Source organism: Xenopus tropicalis, chromosome 4, assembly GCF_000004195.4.
Source record: "Xenopus tropicalis strain Nigerian chromosome 4, UCB_Xtro_10.0, whole genome shotgun sequence".
Taxonomy (NCBI): Eukaryota; Metazoa; Chordata; class Amphibia; order Anura; family Pipidae; genus Xenopus; species Xenopus tropicalis.
This window is the reverse complement of record NC_030680.2, coordinates 110,619,850-110,642,548: the sequence shown is the minus strand read 5'-3', so window position 1 is coordinate 110,642,548 and position 22,699 is coordinate 110,619,850. Positions and strand designations below refer to the sequence as shown.

General features: G+C 40.0%; 1 protein-coding gene across 4 annotated transcripts in view; it reads right to left on the bottom strand.

The window, feature by feature from the left end:
• Positions 1–9,021: 9,021 nt before the first annotated feature.
• ntng1 (netrin G1) overlaps positions 9,022–22,699 on the bottom strand; it is a 141,486-nt gene continuing 127,808 nt past the window's right edge. For all 4 annotated transcript variants that reach the window (XM_031901027.1, XM_012962511.3, XM_004913753.4 and 1 more), the window contains one exon: positions 9,022–10,438. In XM_031901027.1, the coding sequence (XP_031756887.1) occupies positions 10,215–10,438 (224 nt within the window). In that variant the 3' untranslated portion in view covers positions 9,022–10,214. The remainder of the gene's footprint in view (positions 10,439–22,699) is intronic.

The following is a 22,699-nucleotide window of genomic DNA, read 5'->3' as shown; positions in this document are numbered from 1 at the left end:
CATTACTGGACATGCATGTAGTTTTGATCATTTTTATAGTTCAGCAAAATTCCAAACCAACATTAAACCTTTGCTTGACCACAGCCTACCCAACTGAACCATCAGCGATGAGCAGAAATTGTTACCTTCAGCATAGGTTGTGAGTGCTACATTAGGCATACAGGGAACACCCGTCTTGTGCTCCCCTTTGTGTTACTTAGAATTTAGGTACACACTCTAAAACACTCTGCTTGCTTGTAAGCCTTTCTTATCTTCTAGTTCAGTGCTGTCCAACTTCTGTTGTACCGAGGGCCGGAATTTTTCCGACCTACGTGGTGGAGGGCCGATAATGGAAGCCAGTTTTGACCACTCCCCTTTTTGAAACTGCACCCACTTGAAACCACACCCATGTTATCACATGACCATACCCATATTAATGGTTGTAGTACAGCAAAAACCTGCCATACTCTGCCTGCCCTACCCTGCCTGTGTGTGTGTGCCATACTCTGCCTGCCCTACCCTGCCTGTGTGTGTGTGCCATACTCTGCCTGCCATACTCTGCCTGCCCTACCCTGCCTTTGTGTGTGCCATACTCTGCCTTCCCTACCCTGCCTGTGTGTGCCATACTCTGCCTTCCCTACCCTGCCTGTGTGTGCCATACTCTGCCTGCCCTACCCTGCCTGCGTGCCATACTTTCACTGTGTGTGCCATTCTTGGCTGGTTTGTGCCATACTTGGCCTGTGTGTGCCATACTCTGCCTGCCCTACCCTGCCTGTGTGTTCCATACTCTGCCTTCCCTACCCTGCCTGTGTGTGCCATACTCTGCCTTCCCTACCCTGCCTGCGTGTGCCATACTTTCACTGTGTGTGCCATTCTTGGCTGGTTTGTGCCAAACTTGGCCTGTGTGTGCCCTACTCTGCTTGCCCTACTCTGCCTGTGTGTGCCATACTCTGCCTTCCCTACCCTGCCTGCGTGTGCCATACTTTCACTGTGTGTGCCATTCTTGGCTGGTTTGTGCCAAACTTGGCCTGTGTGTGCCCTACTCTGCCTGCCCTACTCTGCCTGTGTGTGCCATACTCTGCCTTCCCTACCCTGCCTGTGTGTGCCATACTCTGCTTGCCCTATGCTGCCTGTGTGTATGGCACACACAGGCAGCATACAGTGACACAATGCTGGCACTGCTCCTACAGTCTGCACAATAACTATATATTAAAAAACTTTTTAATTGCAGTACCACCTCAGTATATGTTCTTTTTGTAGTGTGCAGGGATTATTTGTGGGTTTCTACTGCTCCTGAGGTGTGAACAGGGGAACAATGGGGGTGATTACAGCCTGAGCCTGAGGTGTGAACACTGCAGGGGGTGAACAATGCAGAGATTAAAAGGTGTGAACAACACAGGGGATTACATATTTAAACAATACAGCCTGATTACAGCCTGAATCTGAGGTGAGAACCATGCAGGGGGCCAGTTAATCTCAGTACTGATACCATTTAAAGCTTACACAAAGGTAAGCCATCAAAGCAGCCAGACAGGTGGGGGGCTACACAGAGGGGGGTCGCGGGCCGCCAGTTGGACAGCACTGTTCTAGTTAATGCTAATAAAAGAAACAAAACAGCCCCTATGTAAAATGCTGCTTCACCTGAATAAACCATTTCCATAGAAATATACTATTTTAGTAGTATGTGTCATTGGATAATACTAAATAAATAATTGCTATTTAAAGTACAAAGGGCCGCCCCCTGGGATCACAGTATTTACGGTGCACACAAACAAACCAAGGGCACACATACATGCTAGTTTACATCAGCCAATGAATGGACAGAGCTCTGTCTTTTGCTCTCACACTTCGCACACAGCCCATCACTAACTGGTGGCTAAAGGGAAAAGGCAATATTTAAGGGCAATATTTACTGATATATATATATATATTCCAGTTTGATAAGATACTTTAATAGGCCACTTAATATGGCAATAACTATCTATTGTTTAAGTATTCATTCTGTTTTCATTTAAAGCCTCTGCTATATTATTATCAGACTAACAGACTCCACTTGTGTGTTAGTTTCCCAAGTGCCAAATAGCCAATGTAATGCCACGTGACTTTGATGGAGGGTGAACACTCTGAAACTGAAGGTAATAACTATAATCAATCACTTGCTGCCACTTGCCTTTTTCCAGTACGGCATTGCTGCACTGAGGTACATCTAAAGAGTGGCCGCACCTCACCTTGAGCATACAGTAGCAATCATGGCTGAACCAGAAATATATTACAGATATATTTGAATGGTTTTAGGTAATTGTCCCCAATCTTATTCTAACAAATTAACATTGTGGTTAGCTAGTTCTGTTGAGTGTTATGTTTAAATAATATATGTTTAGTTCAATATCAGGAAGCCATCACTAGACTACTAGGAATAATAACATTTTTTTGAAGGATGTAAATTAACAGAAAAAATTTTGCTAGAATTTTGGCAAGCATTGTGTTTTGCCAAAAAAACCCACAAAAACCCAAGAAAAAATACCCACTGGCTGCAATAAATTTGGTGGGAGAAAAAATGCTTATCAAATCCAATGCATTTGGAACAGGACTGGACTGGGATGTAGAGTAGGCCCTGGCATTTAAATACAAATTGGCATCTTGTAAAAGCCGCTCTGGCATCAGCCAGAATCCACAGATTGCCAGTCTGGGCCTGAATAGGCATAAGAAAAAAATGTGCTGAAAAAAGCTCCCTTGGCTCCAATGCACTTGGTAAAATTTCCCACGAATTTCCCACAAAGCTCATCACTACCGACTACTTATCTGCCATAACCATATCCAAATGGCCTCTGAGAGGTGTGCCTCTGCCTCTATAGACTTTTTTATTGCATATTTCACATGGTATTTACTTAGGATTTTGTTCTTCTCTTGTTTATTGATTTCTACTGTTTTTTTTTTAATTATTTTCATCATATTTAGCTGTGTAATCATTTTAGAAGATGTACCCACTTACTTTATATGTAAATTACAAACAGATATATACTAACCACCCTCCCCCAAAAATTAGTCAAGTATTTCAATGTTGACAGTAATTAACAACACTTCATTAATATTTAACCAGCAAAGCTGAACTGTTTAACTGACAGGTTTTCTAATGTACTTTTATTCTTACAACATATACAGTCACTTAGAATACTATTTTACCTGTTGCCAGGTGCCTTTTTAAACTATTCTAAAACTGTGAAAATTTGGGTGGGTAGGAGAAGGTATGCAGCAAAAATGCTTTCAGGGACAGCAACTTCAATGATTAATTCTATGTGCAGGTAAAAGCTACAACAGCTCAGCAACTCTCAGCGCCACCCACTGAATTCTGTCCCTGGGGCAACCTCCGCTAAGAACAGACATTGATTTATGAACTCATTAATTGTACTGAAAAGAGCAAAGTAAAATAAATAAATAAAAATCTTACAAATGTTTGTTACATGACCCCCTATTAAAGACCCCCAATAGCAACAAGAAAATAAGTGTTGGCCATTTGGATATAATATTCAATATATATTTATGAGGTTGTTTAGGACAATTACTGATGGTAAAGCTTGAGGTGGAAAAGAAAAGATGGCCATGCAGCAAAAACCACAGTAAGAATTTATGAGAATTATGGACTGAGGCCTCTATAGAAGAACTACAGGCTGGAGTCGTTTAGAAGCATAGAGTTCAAAGAAGTTTATTACAGGGGTGTATTGGTACTATTATAGAAACAATAGGTTGGCACTCAAAGCAAGGATAATAATATATCTCAGCTTTTTCATATACTTTTCCTTTTTAGATGAAGTAAGTCCTTGAGGGAGCGCTAAACATCAAAATGAGAATAGAATTGTATACACTAATCTAATTGTACCCGCCAACAGGCTCAGCCCTATAGCAGTAATAATCCATGTCTTCAGAGTTTTCCCCAGCAGCTTCCCATTTCTGATCTGTTTAGCCCATCATTTGCTAACACAGGTATTGGGAAACAGAGCCATTTCCTAATATCTCTGTTAGACTTTAATCATTATTACTATTATTTCTCTCCAGTTCTGGCTTACTAGCAGCTCTGTAAGTATGAGTTGTATTCTCTACTGATCAGAAGAGCAAATAAGTGTTTCGCTCACTGTGCTCTGAGCTGCTTTTTAAGGAGAAGGAAAGGCTAAATTACAGCAATTTTAATCACTTCCTGGCCAGTGCTCCTGTTAGGAGAAAACTGCACCGGCCCAGGGAATATGTAAGCAAGTGTTCCTCTTCCATCTGTCTTCTTCAGAATCCCGGGCCGATGCACGTGCAGTTGAGCAAGAAAGCCAGCTTTTTTGTCAGCTTTTCACTTTACTGCACATGCGTGAAGACTGAAGAAGGAAGACTTGCCTGCAAACACCCCGACTGGTGCAGTTTTCTCCTAACAGGAGCACCACCCGGGGGTTTCAGGTAAGCGATTAAAATCACTGGGGGGGGTACTTAACATTTTGGTGTCTTTCCTTCCTCCTTTATTATAAATTTAGAGGTTGCTGGAAGACATTGGAGATTACATCTGTCACAAAAGCTAATGCTACATAGTTTATTTTAAACCAGCTCTAATGTAGCATGCATTGGTTTCTATGTTGCTATTGAATTTGAATCAGTGAGTCGGCCCCTAAGCTCAGTAAGTGACAGCAGCACAGAGCATGTGCAGGGAATCAGCAGAAGATGGGGGGCATTTCGGGGGCACAGATCTTCCCTGCTAAAGGGTTGTGGTTGGCTTTGAGTTGGTACAGAAGCCCAAAACATAAGAGGTATGATTTCTAGCCTGATTCTTTGTTGCACTTTATCTCTCCTTGTTTTATGCTATGCAGAAATGACTGTTTTTGTATAACAAAAATGCAAGTGTCAGTCAGATTCAGTAACCCCACCATGGTCTGCCGGGAAAAAATCAAACAAATGTAAATAATGAGGCAGCTTTCAATATTTTGATTTGACATAAAAGAGAGGGAAAATTGAAACTGAAAGTGGGCCTGGATCTGATGCCAATTCAATTGAAACCAGGCGGAATCCCACGGCTTAAGGCTCATCCCAAAACTATGCCAGGATGGAAAAGTGGGGGCAATTTCATGGCATTTCAGTCTTCCCCTAAAATAATCACAATATTCCAAGAATATCATCTAAATGAATTGATCTAAGCTAAATCAGCTTTAGAGTCGCTGACATTCTGGAACTTCAAAGAGAGCAGTTTGAGCCAAGCCTGTTTAGTGGTATAAAACGAAATATCTCAGAAACCACTTAAAATAGAAAATGAAGGTAAATTGTAAAAAGTGCTCAGAGGACTACTCTAAATAAGTTTACACCAGTTCACCAGTCATAGTTAAAATCCCCTTTAAAAAGTGAGTTTTTACAGTTTAATTTAACAAATAAAATAGAAATATATTTGACATTTTGTTATGATAAAATCTTAAATGACCAATATGGACTGAAGAGGATGCCTACATTGTTAATGCCTGGGGTGCATGGGGTTATTTATGCCAAACATTGCTGTGCTGGGTGCTGGTATGAAATGCGTTAAAATCATGTTTTTCTTAATGGGTTATTACTTGACATTACATGACAGGGACAGTGCCTAATTGTTTTTGAGGGAATGCAGACACAATTCATTAAATCATCCTGGGTAATCCTCAACCAGATTATACACAAATCACAAATGTAATTGCTTTTCCAATTGCAAAATCTCGGTGGCTTATTAATAAGTTTAGAAGTGAAATGATTGCAGAGTCAGTTCAGGGTTTGGAACTCAGCAGCAGCACAGACAGTATTCTGGGTAACATCATCTGTATCATTCCGTGGGTTATTTAGAAAATGGCATTATTATCACATAAATCCCATAAATTATTACATAAAACCTATCACTCTGGAACATCTCTCAGGTTTGGTTTAAACCAGCTTGCAAACTTCTGACCAGATCACATTTTATTTGAAAAACCTTTAATCTTGAAATGTTCTCGTTTGCTCCATCATCACTGATAGAGTTTACAAAACTTGATTTTTCTATAACTGAACTGAGTCTGACCCTGCAACTCCCAGATAATGAATATATTTGAAGACATAGAATAAGGCAATCAGAGGCTGAACATCTCTGCTGCTGATGATTGTGGCCCAAGGTGGCCCTCTTAAAGAGTCAAGATCTTAGGGCAGATTTATTAAAATATGAACTGGGAATTATTAAAGAGTTCCAGAGTTATAAGATTGTCCTGGCTGTCAGTTTAGGAAAGGGTTTTAAACAATTAGTCAGTTTATCAAAGCCTCCTTGGCTTCAAGCAGTTGAATTCCCTTCTATCATGGTGTTTATTACTGATGCAGTATTTTATTTTGTAACTCCTGCCCCCAGGTTTGTAATGAGCTAAGTCTCCCCAAGTTTATGTTGTGCTGTGTCTCTGCCCCCAGGTTTGTGTTGTGCTGTGTCTCTGCCCCCAGGTTTGTGTTGTGCTGTGTCTATGCCCCCATGTTTGTGTTGTGCTGTGTCTCTGCCCCCAGGTTTGTGTTGTGCTGTGTCTCTGCCCCCAGGTTTGTAATGAGCTAAGTCTCCCCAAGTTTATGTTGTGCTGTGTCTCTGCCCCCAGGTTTGTGTTGAGCTGTGTCTCTGCCCCCAGGTTTGTGTTGAGCTGTGTCTCTGCCCCCAGGTTTTTGTTGTGCTGTGTCTCTGCCCCCATGTTTGTAATGAGCTAAGTCTTTGCCCCCAAGTTTATGTTGAGCTGTGTCTCTGCCCCCAGGTTTGTGTTGTGCTTTGTCTCTGCTCCCAAGTTTATGTTGTCCTGTGTCTCTGCCCCCAGGTTTGTGTTGTGCTGTGTCTCTGCCCCCATGTTTGTAATGAGCTAAGTCTTTGCCCCCAAGTTTATGTTGAGCTGTGTCTCTGCCCCTAGGTTTGTGTTGTGCTGTGTCTCTGCCCCCAGGTTTGTGTTGAGCTGTGTCTCTGCCCCCAGGTTTGTGTTGTGCTGTGTCTCTGCCCCCAGGTTTGTAATGAGCTAAGTCTCCCCAAGTTTATGTTGTGCTGTGTCTCTGCCCCCAGGTTTGTGTTGAGCTGTGTCTCTGCCCCTAGGTTTGTGTTGTGCTGTGTCTCTGCCCCCAGGTTTGTGTTGAGCTGTGTCTCTGCCCCTAGGTTTGTGTTGTGCTGTGTCTCTGCCCCCAGGTTTGTGTTGAGCTGTGTCTCTGCCCCTAGGTTTATGTTGAGCTGTGTCTCTGCCCCCAGGTTCGTGTTGCACACAATGTGCTTAACTTGCCAAGTTCCTTTAAAGTTTTAATTCAGTATTCCTGAATAATTACAGAACCAATAACATCTAAGGCTATGCTAATTCAGCTCATAATAAGAGGAATCACTTTTCATTATAAATAATCTCCTGTTTTGTGTTTGCATTTTTAATATCTATCTGAGAGAAAAATGATTTGCATTTTATTATCAGGAGGAATTTCTTTCTAAATACACATTTTCATAAAGATCTCCCTTGGCTGAATTAATCTATATCACATATACATTTCCCACCATTACACAATCAAGATATCCTACCCACCTTTTATAACCACGTCATACAAATCCCAAAATCACCTAAACTCACAGTTTAACAACAGCTGCCTGTAGCCATTCCTGCCTTATGAGCTCTCTGTATGTTTTGTCTCATGTAGGTTATATTTCCTACAGATGCAGCCGCAGTTCCAGCATTTGTTTCCTACTGCCACACCCAGACTGACAAACTGCATGGCTGAGCTGTTTGCAGTAAGACAAAATAGTAGGTTGAGCAAGCACAATAATAATCCATTTTATTTCAATCACTAAGAAAAAAGTAAAAATATTTGTAAAAAAAAAAAAAAGAATTATTTTGCATTAACTAAAGGATGGGTGCATGTTTACAAGCCCCTTTAACTCATCTGAAAACCTTACATTTGCCTGGGTATCGCCAAACAACAAATAACAATCTGAATTACAGGCCCATATACAGGTGCTATATGATTAAGGGATGGATGTAGATCCTTAGTACCTTCCCCTCACATGCTTCTTATAATTAATACTAGTGATGTGTGGGACCCACAAGTTTACCCTTAGGTCGGCATGTTAGGGTTGAAATTCTGGCGACATTTGCAGCTTTGGGTTGGGTGTAGGTAAGACTAGAGTTGAGTTGGGTGCAGGTTGAGTTTTTCCTGACCAAAAACATAACTAGTTAATACATATTTGAAGTTTAATTACCAAAATTGCAAGTAAGGATACACTTTTTGTGCCTATAAAACGTTCCTTACTCGCTTCCCCTTATAGTCCATTGGGCCAAACTTGGGGTGAAAAATCACTACCATTCAGCTGCAAGTTTGGCTATGGACAAAGGGCAAATTGTACTGTACTCAAAACACCTGCCCCACACAGGGAATTGCTACTCAATACCATGAAACTGAATCTCTGAAAGTTACCCCCTTCTAAATAGGAATCAACCTGCTACTTGCTGGATCATAGCATGACCTGTGCGACACCTGAGCCATTAAAATATAACTACCATTGACTAGTGATGAGCGAATCTGTCCTGTTTCGCTTTCAAAAGATTCGCGAAACGGCAAAAAATTTGCAAAACGGCAAAAATGTTGCGCGTCAAAAAAAAAATTGTTGCTTACGGCTATTCTTTTGTCGCCCGCAACTATTCTTTTTTTGACGCACGACTATTCTTTTGACGCGTGCAACAATTTTTGGATGCGCATCGAATTTTCCCGCAAATCCATGCCTGGCAAAACATTTCGCCCATCACTACCATTGGCCTAAACCATAGTGAGAACCCATGGCTGGCAGACATGAATGGAGTCAAACTTTAATGAAAATTGATGGGCCATGGCTTGATATTATTTAATATGTGGGCTTCCTGTACTAACTGGGCCAAGCTGTCAGGGTGACCTTACACTATAAGGGGACTGTTATTATTTGGAATATTATATTTGTTGTCCTGGAAGCAAATCCCCTTTATTATTAGGATTTCATGTTTCAATTTCGCACCAACCTCGAACAACACAAATGAAAAGATAAGTGCATTCCATTTGTTTCAGCAGTTTTCAGATATGTTTTATTCCTTTGAAATATTCCAATGTTTTAAAACAACAAGAAAACATTTAGAATTTCCTTTGGTGGAACATTATTACACGTCTTATATATGTAAACTTGTGGCTCTCCATGATACCAGCACTCGCTCCCTATGGAAGATTTTCTTTGCAATTTACCCGTTTTACGGCCAAAGGGGTCCTGGGGAACTTCAAGCCCCTCTGGTCGCTAAGGGGTGAAAAATGAATAACACAAAAAAATAAAATTCAACGAAAAATAAATTGATAAGTTGAAGAAAAAAAGCTATATTTTCATTCTGTATTGAATGAAATTTACTTAATAGATTGTCTGTTAAACACGAATTTGCAATAATACAAAAAATCTACATTGTACATTATTTCAAGAAAAATAACTTCATTTGAATACAAAAGGATAAATACATTTTATTTTTGCTTAGACTCAAGCCTTCTCTGTTTCTTGATACACCTTAATCTTAATCAGCATGTCATCATATCAAGCATGTACAAGCCTCGAAATTCTCTCTCGGGGGCTAAAGGAGGGAGTTATGTGCACCACTAACATCGGACAAATAAAATCTTTTGACCAACGAGGGTTTACGGAGCGACGTTCACAAAAGCACAGGTGTAAGGGTATCGGGGACCAATATGGCCGCTTTCCTTTACCCACAATGCACTGGCAGCAAAGAATGACGCTATTTGGTTGGTCCACACACTGGGCAGCGAGGTACAATGACCACGTGGAAGTGTCTAACAAGCATTTTTTTTTGTCCTTCTGCATTCGGAAACTTTCAGAACAGACATGTGATTGATCGTAACTGACCCTGTCATGGTAGTAGTCCTATTTGAGGCAGCCATCCTTTAAAAGCTTTCCATTGTGAGGTCCCTGCAACTTGCAGAGTTATGATAATCCGTCTGCTTTTGGCATCACTCTTTGTTAAGGTCTTTGTATCTGGTGGTGTTACCATGGCAGCAGTCTTTTTATTTGAAGGAACCATTTTTTTCTGTTAGCCAGGAATATAACAGTCATAGATCTCTCGTTTTCGTTTTGATACATATGGCTTAGCTTGCTCGAGCCTTTTCAGTTTTAATAGGTTTTATATCTTTATTTAAGTTTAGTTTCATTCCATCTTCCAGTGTCCACTCATCCATCAAGAGAAGTCCATTGTCCCTGCCCTTTAGAAAGTGCAGAGCCAGTCCACAAGTACTATTGCAGTTAATGTCAACCAGGAGTTTAGCGACACAGAATCCTGCCCTGATATGGAGTCGCAATCGCCAGTGTCAGCGCACTTTTGCTTTTCACACAAGATGCCTGTGTAGCCAGAGGGACAGTGGCACCTAATGTTGTTGTAGCAAACACCATCATTTTGGCAACGAAGCAGCTCATTGTCACAAACATTGGCTGTCGAGACAAAAGTTAGAAACATATAATAAATACATTATAAATAACATTGACTGATATCATTTATTTTGTGTGATATTACCCATTGTTTTTAACACTGTTAAACAAAAAGACTTATTACATGTTAGAAGGAAGAGAAAAGAAAGTATAATAATGGTACTGATCCATTACATTAAAAGGTCAAGTGAGCTCATAAAAAGAGAAGAATCAAAATGACAGTGTCAGTAATTTCAGTAATTAACACAAGATATCATCACCTTTAAACCTTAATTGTGTCTCAATTATGAAACCTAACCAGCCAGGGGCAATGGTCCTTAATGGTCTTTTAAAGGTATATGTTCCATTATCAGTTCCATTATCAAGAAATCTCTCATAGGCTCCATTTTAATCAATAATCCAAATTTTTAAAAGCGGTTTCCTTCTCTGTGATAATAACAATGCACCTTGTACTTGATATTGGAGACAAACAATCCTATTTGGTTTATTTAATGTTTAAATTATATTTTAGTAGACAAACTCTTTAGTAGACTTATGGTGAACCAAATTACAGAAAGACCCTGGCCATTCTGGATAATAGGTCCTATGTCTGTATTGCACAAGACATGTAAGCCAATCGGACTTGTCCATGCAGTAACCAGTTATATGGAGCTTTTGCCAAATTCATTCAAACAGAGTTTTAGAATTTGTTGAAAATGTTTCTATCTATTCTTCCCTATCCAATAGTATTCTCAAAAAGTAACTGTGGTAAGATCTGGTTAAATACAGCTGAATAGAAGTACTGAGATAATAACATATATCCATAAAATAAATGTAGTCACAGCAATGGCATTAAAGCTCTGTCTAATTGGTTTCCTAACATTGTATTACATATCCAAATAAAACTATAAAAAGGAATTAAGATTTTCTAAGACTTAAATAATAGCATGCCAGTTTTATTTCACAATCAAATTAATAATATTGATTTTCTAATCTCTCCTTGCAATAGAATTATTTTCTTTTCACTGCCAGACGGAACAGTGCCTCATTATTGTTGAACAATGCGTTGTTATCCCCTCTGGCAATGAAGGAGATAATATGATAAATACCTCTCAAAGAAGCTATTTTCTGCTAGAGAAACCTATTCCACTCTGTCCATAGAGAACTGCAGGTGGGAACTAGAAATTCATATTTTTCTTCTAACATCAATAAACAACATTTATTTTAAATTCCATGAAAGAAAAGAAATATTTAATTGGCAAAAGCTACAAGGGGTTGGCACTGACTGCCACATTAACAGGGTTCTGTAAGTCCTACAAAAAAAGAACCTGAATTGTAAAGTGGAAATCTCATTAAATTCTCTATCTTAATGGTATAGATAGCATGTAGGCCAAACTGTTGTCTAAAGGCCCTGCAGTTAATTGGCTTAGTCTGCAGACCCAAACACAAAGCACAGAGGGCCTGCTGATATCCTGCCTAGTGCTCAGTTTCTGTATATTTGGGTAAAACAGATCTTCAGCCAAAATGTTTGGGGTTTAATAAGGATTTGCCTTTTGTTTCTAAAATGAACCCATTGCTCCAGCAGTGATCCACAACTCCAACCATGCTGGAAACTGTCACTGACATGAGCTGGAGGAATGGAAATATAGTATTCCCACCCCTGTGTGTAGCATCTGCTTGCTTCTTTTTCAATCCTATACAGGTATGGGATCTATTATACAGAATGTTCTCACCTGGGTTTTTCTGCATTAGGGGTGTTTCCATAATTTGGATCACCATACCTTAGGTCTACTAAAAAAATATTTAAACATTAAATAATCACAGTAGGATTGTTTTGCTTCTGATAAGGATTCATTTTATCTTACAAGGTACTGTTTTATTACTACAGAGAAAAAGGAAATCATTTTTAAAAATGTGAATTATTTGATTAAAATGGCATCTATAGATGCCTTCCCTTAATTCACAGCTTTCTGGATTCTGGTTTCTGGATAAGGAATCCCATACCTGGATAATAATTTGTACTGATGGCTGCCTCTGATTGCACAATTATTATTATGAAGAGTGTGGTTACCCTTTTCTTTGTCTCAGGGAATATCACTCTCAAAGAATATCACTCACAAAGAAAAAGACTACTGCAAAGCAAAGAACAGGCTAAAATAAAAGTAAAATGTATTATTGGATGCTTGAGAAAACACAGAAGGCTTAGACCTGCAAAGCAAAAACTGTTAGTATAGACAGAGAGGTCCCAATCCATATAACATGAAGGGAGAACAGTCAATACAGTACTATTAAAAGTGGAAGGAATACTTTGCAATGTGCAAGTGGGTCAAATAATTGGTACAGGATTTATAAATTAGAAATTACAAAAAGGGTGCGGTTGGAAAGAAAGAGGTAAGAACAGGTGGCTGCAACAGAGTTAAATAAGAATAAATACAGAAACTCAGACATTTATTAGCAGCAATGTGAATGGCACAAGAAAGAAAAAGTAATCCCACTGGGAAGTGAGTGCTATTCAGAGGAATACTAACAGTAGGAAGGTGTTATACCGGAATTAAGAATAAGTGATGCCCATTTTGGCAAACTGGAGATATTTTCATTGTAGATTGTATTCCCAAAGGCTTTTGGTTTAAACACAGTGAAAATGTATTTGAATTATTGAGAACACTTGGGCTGGTTTGTATCCTTTTGTGTCAACTACATGTAAATCCTCTTCACAAGGAGAACATTTTATAAAGTAAAGGCACATAAGGGCTGTAATTTCCTCACACCACGTGTTAGCCAGTAATCTGTTTGGATAAATTCACATTCACACAACCCTTTTGTTGGCCTTGGTGCTATCCAAGCCAAAGCATCCTGTAGATAGAAAGCTGTTAGATGAACTAATTATGAATTGCTGTAGGTTGACTTCATCAGGAACATTTACTGTAACATGAAAAAGTGAGGGTGTACAGAGAAGCTCATTAAGTTGTTAACTGACAATGGAAAGCCCACTACATCATACAGAAAAAAGAACACTTTATTTTACCTGTCACTCCTTATAATTTCCTACAAGCCCAATTTCACATCTGCTAATTTTTGAATAATACAAAGCACATAGTTTAGTGTGTGAATCCCTAATCAGTCCAGACGCCTGACAGGTATTCTCTACCGCTGGGTCCCCTATGATTGCAAAGCAGTCCACATTATTCTGTATACTTAGCCTAACATTTAGAAAGATCCTGTAAAACAGAAGTCGAATAATTCTGTTGTCAAGGATCCTTTTCAATGTTCTATTCAGATCTGGTTGCTCATATCTATGCAGGGACACTCACATCTATAACCTTCTTCAGAAATTGGCTTCTGCTGTATTGAATTAAACCTGCAGTGGTATGTAGTATGCACAAGGCATAAATAATTGTACAACACAATTTAATTTGCCAATGATCAATACTATTTGCTGAGGGGTAATGATGATTACTGCTCATTAAAAATGCTAATCCTTTCAAATGTAATCATTCAGAGGGGTGTTTGAGCTCCCACAGAGCTGTAATACCCCATAGAGCAGAATAGTGTTCCACTGCTCCAAGAGGTCAAATACTGCAGATCTGTCTGCTCTGATAAATGGGTTTATTTGTTCAAAACTTTCCAGCCTGCAATCCAACTACTCAAATGAACTTTAGTATATGTGCCCCTAATAGATGATGCTTTCTTTGAATTGCTTGGGTAACCAAGAACATTAACTCAATGTGCAGTTCTGCCTAAATCTGCACTGCGACTCAACTCACTTTATGAGTACATAAGGTATTGAGAAACACTGCACTCCTATTGCTCCTGCTGCCACTCATACACTTGCTGCATTGTGACACCTATTTACAAATACCTTATATAACAAAGCTAATTACTGGATGGCCAACTCATTAGTTATTAATCGAATCCTCACACTGTAGGATTAACTAAGTTAACACCAAGGGATGTCACATGCAGATTTAGGTGATATCCCTGCAGACACATAATCTAAGCACCAGAACAGAAGTGCAAATCCACATTAATCTTCCTGCAGTGTAAAATCATTGCTGTCTTTAATTACCACAATTAGCCCTTCTCTCTGTATACTGGGTATCTGTGGTGCTACTGCCTTCAACTTCATTTGATCTGTGTGCTAAAAATATGTAGTTGCCAAAATCACCTAACCTGCAAAACCTTAAACTGCGCCCAATCCTAACCTGTGAAATGTAGCCATTGTAAGACCCGCACCCAAACCGTACCTGTGTCTTTCTACTCTGTACACTACTTTTGCACCCGTCTTAGGTTTCAAGACAGGGACACTTCCGGAGCAGAGGAAGAGTATATTTCCCCAATGTGACTCACACCCAATCCAAAGCCGCAATGATTGCCCAAATTTTAACCCAACCCGCCTAACCCAGGGTCCTGTTGGTTGTGGGTCAACCTACACATAATAACTTCCTTCTAGCCCCCTCATTCCATGAGTACAAATATTACACATTTCTATTGGCTGAGATCATATTCATGTCTGAGTCTATTGGCAATCAATTGGGATTGGTTGGAGCTATTCTTACAGGGAGACAGCAGCACATTCAGAAATTTATTGCTACATCGGATTACACATGGCCCCTGCCATGTTATCTCCCCAAGGTTGTGTTCCTTCCTAAGACATTGGCTTGAACACTTCTTGGGAAGAAGATTTCTAGCTTAAAGGGATGACTTTAAAGGAGAAGGAAAGGCTAGTAAAGAGTTAATTTCAAGCTGCCGGCATACCTTCAGTTGTCTCAATAGTGCCCTTAAGTCTCCCCATATTTCATCTGTTCAGAAGATCAAAAGCCAAACAGGAAAAAAGGCTGAGTTGTGTAAAGAAAGTTCCCATAATGCCTCACTCCTGCACAGACACCAAGACCAAGTGAACAAGCTCAGTTAGTTAGACTATGAGTCAGCTTCCTGCTGATTGGCTCAGATCCACATTCCTAAGGGGTGGGAGTGAGTTCTTAGCATTCTTGAGGGGGGGGGGAGCAGGAAAGAGCAGAGAACAGAAAGCTGCGTGTCTCTGGCACAGGAATTACAGACACAACTAATCTTTTTTCAGAGAAGTCAGTGCAGCATTTCTGTGAGTGCTTATGGCTGTATTTACATAGACCTTTCTGATAAAGCTTACTTAGTTTTTACCTTCCCTTCTCCTTTAAAGGATAATTGCTATATCTTCATATAACCCTACCAATCATAGCAATTATCAATATTTAGGGGCCCATTTATCAATGTATGATTGGTTACAATTACAAAAAATTTGTATTTTTTCTAACGTGTGTGTATTTTCTGCGTTTTTTTTTCGTTAATTTCCGTATCTTTTTTGTGCTTTGTGACAATTCGTGCGACAAAATCATATTTTTGTGCTTTGTGACAATTCGTGCGAGAAAATCATATTTGTCCCAATGACTATGAAAGTTCCGAATGACTATGAAAGAATCGAATTTCGTGATTTGGATTCGTACTTTAATGAATGGGCCCCTTAGAGTTGTGTCTACCATGACGCCACTAGGTTGGTCCAGGAAGCCATACAACACAATACGCATTTTGCTCATACCTGCTGAATACTGAGGAAAGATTTATAGATGGGGGGGTTGTTTACAAAAAAAGTTAATATAGCACCAGAACCCACATGATGAATTGAGCTGCTTTTACTGCTCTCCCAGAGGTTCAGACCTTTCCCTGACAAGTGATTTGTCAAATTCATGCCAGTGGGGAAAATACCACTGACAAAGAGCAAATAAATCTGTGCAACCACACACAGCCAAGTCTCTCTGTGTTTTTAAAAGTGTGTTTTAGAGATCTGTTTGACCTTTAATTGTATCGGACTTCTAGCTATGGAAAAATTATTTCCTTGACGTTTTATTAAAAATAAATGTTTTTTTTTTCCACATGATCTTTATCAATATATAAGTGAAAAAAAAAACAATAGAAACAACAGACTTTTGAAAAGAATGGCACAGAATTGAACTAACAGAAAACAGATCCAACGGAAAAGATTACAGTTTGCAGGATGCACGTCTCTGTGGCTCTCAAGAGAGCAAATTCAAATTCAATATTAAACTGCCAGCGGAAAACAAATGTCAAAATTTACAAGGTAAATAAAAAAATAAAATTGTACTTCCCCAACAATGATTCCTAAATATTAAATTAACAGACAAGACTGAATAAAAAGGTTGGAAGAGAATCACTCGGCTACCTGGAGGGAGATGGCTTTGACCCTTTCAACTTTTTTATTGAGGACTTGCAAAAAAGCAGAATTTGCTTGTCTGATTTGTGCACCAGCGACAAGATAAATAGGAAAAAAACAACTTCTCCACCATTAAAGAGAAGTATTTGAGAATTGATTTTCTACTCATTTATTCAACACCAGTCTTGGAGATGCGTAACTTTTATAAGAGTTGTCTATAAAAAAGCCATTGTCACAAAATGTGCAGAACCAAGAACAATGGCAGTGAGAAAAAAAAGAAATAGTAGCAGCACTCAGAAAGCAATCAATAGCTGGACTCAACATTTTTATTTCTACACCAGACAATTTATTGTGCACCTTGAATACATAAATAGTTTATACCCCATATGGTTTATAACAACAAGTCATTTAGCAATCCATATATCGTATAGATTGTTCAATACATTCATAAGACAATTGGAAAAATGATTTCTAGCTATGTTGAGAGGTTGCTTGTAATTGTGTATATCTGCCATGTTACCTTCTACCTCTAAACAACAAACCCCAGTATTACTAATGCTTGCTGGCATTTGCAGTTCAGTAACAGCTGGGCTCCCAAGAACTTGACAAGCCTTATCCCTGAGCACTGGAACATTTACGCAGGAACTATAAATATCCTCCTGAATTAGTTATCATTTCAATGGGTGAGTCCAGGGCTGACGTTAGGGTAGAGAAGAAAAGGCATTTGCCACGAGGTCCCAGTACCAAAGGAGCCCCTTGGAGGGAAGAGTGTAACATACATATCATACTACATGATATTGCTTTATATACATCTATGTTTTTCCAACTTTTAGCCTAACAGCTGTTGTTCTTACAGTCTCTACTACTCTAGAAATTTGCAGTACAACTGCTGCTGGGCTAAGGGTTCCACAAAAGGTGGAGGTGACAGTGGACTTCCCTGTTGCTACATTATACCATATGTGTTATATTCCTAATCTGTATGTAGTCCTTACTTGTGCCCCATGTTTAGCCAGTTGTTTAGGCAGGGGTACAGTTTCATCTTCAGTTCCAGTAATGCAAAGCGACTAATCAGCCGGCAGCATTTACTCGTCTGCTGTTTGAAAGCAAACATCTGATTGGTTGCTGTGGGTTACAAAAGACAGGGAAAACATTGTGCATTTCCATGCATCTCCCTCCATCTCCATACAGACCCTTTCATTGTGTTAAATAGGATAAAATGTACTTTTTTACCAACATGTTTATTATTCCCATCAATTACTGCCCCAGTTTAGCATGGTCTGATACAATATGGTCAGTTGTATCAGGAACCAATTAACCTGCACGTTTGTTCTTGGACACAAGAAGAACATCCAGTCCAGGCCAGAATCAAACTCAGGACCCCAGCAATATAGGCAGACAGGGTATTACCCACTAAGCTACCATGCAGCCCATAACACATACAGCATAGACTTCACCAAGACCCCTGCAGACAGCTCCTCCCCTACATAAAGCTAATTGAAAAAGAAGCTGCACCTCCAGAGAAAATACCTCAGTTAACTTCACTGTTAAGAAAACAACAGCTTGGGCTCCAGTTAAAACTCCCAAGACACAGAGTAATAATTAGATATGCAGAAAAGAATCCATGAATAGTTTCAAGCATCATTCCCTTGATGTTCCTATACAGTTTTATAGAACCATTCTCTAACTTGCAGGCTTGTAGAATCCCCATGTATTTAGTAAAGAGCTTCCAAAGGAATTACTAATTTGTGTTGGGAAATGGAAGCCTCCCCCTGGCCCGTTGTTGTGCATGGCATTAGGTGGCATCCCTGCCAGTGAAGCAGGGTTCTGATACACACATGCCACGCGTCTCCTGCTCTGGATAATATGATGCTCAGCTCCAGAGTCCTAGTTCAAACGCACTCTGCCGTCTCTTCACACATGGAAACCCTACAAAGCATTCAATTAAAAATAATTATGCATCTGAATGTAGTTTCTCTGTAACTCCTCATTAGCGCGGCTCTCTGCTGAATATTTTCCCATGGCATTTTGTGTTATTTATTTATTATTTTCATTTTACTTTCTCTCTAATGAGGGCATTGCATGCTCCGCTGATGGATTTCCAATACAGACTGGAATATCAAACAGCAGCGGCGAGTCGACGGAGAATTAGTGGTGCTTAACACTTGTTTTTCAAGGGCATCCCCTCACCTAGAGACAAGTGCCAGAGAGACAAAATGTTTATTTAACCTTGTGGCCGTAGGTGCGGTAGCAGGTTAGCAGCTGGCGTGAATGGAACAAAACAACATAGCGCTGCTCACATATGGGTAAGCACCATCAGGCCCAGATTTGTGGAAAGGCCACAAAGGCCCGGGCCTAGGGCGGCACAAGTTTAGGGGCGGCATGCCGCCCCGCCGCAACAGAATTTTTAAATTTGGCTCCCATACGGAGCAGTCGGGACCTCTCCCCACTGCTCCGTATGGGAGTTTAAATGTGCGATTGCGCGTTGATCGCGCATGTACTCGGGGCGCCGAGAACTTAAATCCAGCCCTGAGCACCATAAATGCCTAATAAAGACAAATGCATTGTGCCTTGCTACCACACACATACAACAGGAATGTATGGAATATATTAATGGAAGGATGTTGCAGGGGTTAATAGAAATTGTTCTTTTTGACGAGTTCAGCAAATTGCAATTTCTATGTCTGGTTGCCAGCTGGCAGTGTTATTGCTTTTGTTTACACACTGTATGTAACCCTGACTTGCTGTTATTCCGACACCATTTGAGGTACTTCCTGTGGGAAAGAAGAAGAGGAAATGCGGTTGCCATTTTGCTTACAAGTGGCTCATACAAAATCAGCTGTTATAGAGGGAGAGCTAGATAAAGAGTCCAAGAACCTGCTCTTGGTCAAAATATCTGTGGTAAAGGTTTTATAAAGATATTTCTAACTTGTGCAGTGATTGTGGTTGCGCTACAGCTCCCTGAAACTAATCTTTGACTCTCTACTCTAACTCTAACTCTCTTCTCTAACTCCAGCCCTTGACAGCTGAATTGTGGGATTTGCAGTTTCATGATGGTTGGAAGGCGGCAGGGTGCACATCACTGAACTTTATTACATTTCTGACCATGTTACTTATTGCTACTGTACTATTCTGTTTGCCATGTACTATATATATGTGCACCATCCAACCGCCAATATAAGCGTTCCAATGTGCTCTTGTGCTCTCAGCATGGTCTATGTATTCTTGTCACTGACCAAGTTACATATTTGTGTGGAGTCCAACAGAATATAACAAACTGATGCCCTTTAATAAAGGAACTTTGTATTTTAAAACACAGGAGAACAAGTCATTGACAGATATTTCCCCTCGGAGTCTGCAGAGCAAAATTCCCTGGTAGTCTTTGTGATTTTTTTTCCTGCTACTAATTACATGGTATTTCTGTGAGCGATGGCTGTGGAAGAAGGTCAGACTGAGAGTTTGCCTGGAAACCTGCAAGTAATATTTACTGCAATGTTCCACCTTCAGAAAAGGCGCAGGGTCTGCTCAGGTAGCATTTATTCTAAACACAGGGAGGAAACGACTGAGATACTAAGCAGACGGCTATCAAATGGGGCAGGCAGAGACATAAGCTAACCCCATGCTATCAAGGACAATGATGCAGTTCTAGCACTTTTAAAGTGATACTGACACGAAAAAATGACTTTTACATTTATGAATCTACATAAAAAGTTACCTATAGGTCATGTTGATCTTTTTTCACTGTTAGGGCTGGTTTTGTAAGTAATTGTTGCTTAAAGTTCCTGAACCTGACTGTTTTGCCAACCTGACTGTCGCTTCTCAGCCTGTCAGTTATAGCTTCTAATGCTAACAGCCCACTGCTGCACAAATATGGCAGCCCCCTCATAGAGGAACATGGGGGATCAGATAAGGAATGGAAAAGCATCAGGAAATACTTTTTTGGCAAAATTATAAAGCTCATGCAAAGACAATGTTATGATAGATGTAAAAAAGGTTTAATTGCTGGTGTCAGTATCTCTTTAAGTCCTTTTCAAATGGTAATAAGTTCATTAAAAACCAGGCATGGGTTATGTCCCTGATGGCATGCAGTTGGCATCAAGCAAACAAACAGCCCCTTTAAAGCAGGACTTTCACCCTGTCCATTGTTTACTCGATTAGTTGGAGGAGGAGCTTGACAGGAGGACAAAGGGACCGGAGTTTTACAACCAACATGCAGAGAAAGGTTATTCTAAATGCTCCCTAGGCTGCCTTCCCATCACTGGTAAGGGCCCACCTCTTAGGAGACTCAGTTACAAAAGGTGCAGGGCAACAGATTGCTACCAATGCCCCTTCTGGCTTGCTGCCACCATCTTGCCCTACAATACCGCCCCCCTGCACTGAGGCTCAACCATATGCATGTGCATCTGTATGAGTATGCAAAGATTTATGGCTCAGTATCAAAGCAACGGCAGCAGCGGCCAAAAAGCAGGTGTCTTTAGTAAGGGAAAATCTGTTTCTAATGTGATGTAATGTAATAATCTGTGCGAACAAGCAACTATAAAGATTACAAGCACCTACAGCAAATTAGATTTACTTACTAAAATGAATCATCCATCATGAATCATCCTTTCTGCCATTTACACCAATAATACATATCATCTGCATATTGAACACTAGGTGGCAGCATCTACACACGTCAGAAAATGGCCCTGCAAGCTCTCATTTCTTACATACATCCTTACCATTCATAACAAATAGGTCTAAAATGTGTATTTTTGTAAAAGAGAAGATTTTGTAAAGCTATTGTTGACCCTTTGCTAGAGGCCGTTATGAGAACCTAAATATAAAGGTTAAATGTACAAGAGTACTAAAGCGAGACATTTCAAAATCTTCCTTAGCATCAACTTCTGCCAATATATATTATACACAGCACTTTCAGGCAACCTGATTCCCTTCCCAGGAGAGCTTAGAATCTAATTTGCGACGCTGGCAGCCCTGAGATTAAGTGGCAAAGTGCACAAAGAGGTGATAGAGGGATCGAACTAGGCTGTGGTGTTGGAGACCCTGTGTCAGTCATCATTCCTTAGCGATCACTGTAATACAGGGTGCCTTGTTTACAGGCAGTCTTCTCTTAAAATGATGTGAATTTGTCAGCCAAATCTTCCACACAATGGCACTTAATGGAAAATTGAAACTCTAAAGACGAATAATGCATTACGCATAATGATGTGTGCTGGGTATGGTGGAATTTCTGACCAATAGTCTGGCATTTTCTTTAATGGAAGAGTACTCAAGCCTTTTGGGAGGTTCTGTCTGTCAGCTATGATGTGTTTGCAAAGCAAGAGATGCAGTGAATCCCACAACTGCATGGGGACCTGATACTTAAGGAAGGTACAGTCGCTGTGAAACCAGGCATGGCTGGAAAGAGACACACAATATGCTTAGCTTGTGCTGGAATCACTGCGGGCTGGCTTGGCTGGGGATGTTAATTTTAAATTAACAAGAGGCAAGAATGAACACTAAAACAGAAACAGCAAACCAAAGACTATTCTGAACCGGAGGTCATTAGCTCTATACCACAGATTCCCTGCCAGTTGGATCTGGACCAGGCACGCTTAAGGGAAGGGCCCATGCTGATATAGCAATTTTAGAGTACTAAAGATATCCTATATTTAAGCCCTGTATGTTTAGATAACATATTCACTATCCCCTGCTCTAGATGTCTGTGTTTTTGCTCTGTGGTTAATATGGTTGCACAGTTGTTAACAGTATTTGCAGTGATGGGGTCCTTGGTTCACTTCCAACCAGGGCACTTTCTGCAAGGAGTTAGTACTGTATATCCCCAGTGCAATGTCTGGAATATGATGCTTAGCCTTTTGCTTGCTCTAGTAAATGTAAACGGCATATTATTTGACTTTTTTTATATGACTGAAAAAGTTAATCCATAACATCTAAATACAGAAGCAGAATAACAAAATGAAGGGAAGGAAGGTGTTTGTTGCGCAGGATTGATAAACTCATTTTATAATAACTCAGGAGCATTTAGCTATACAGACTAGGAATGATCTATACCAAATGGCTCGATCCTTAGCTAGGGCACATTC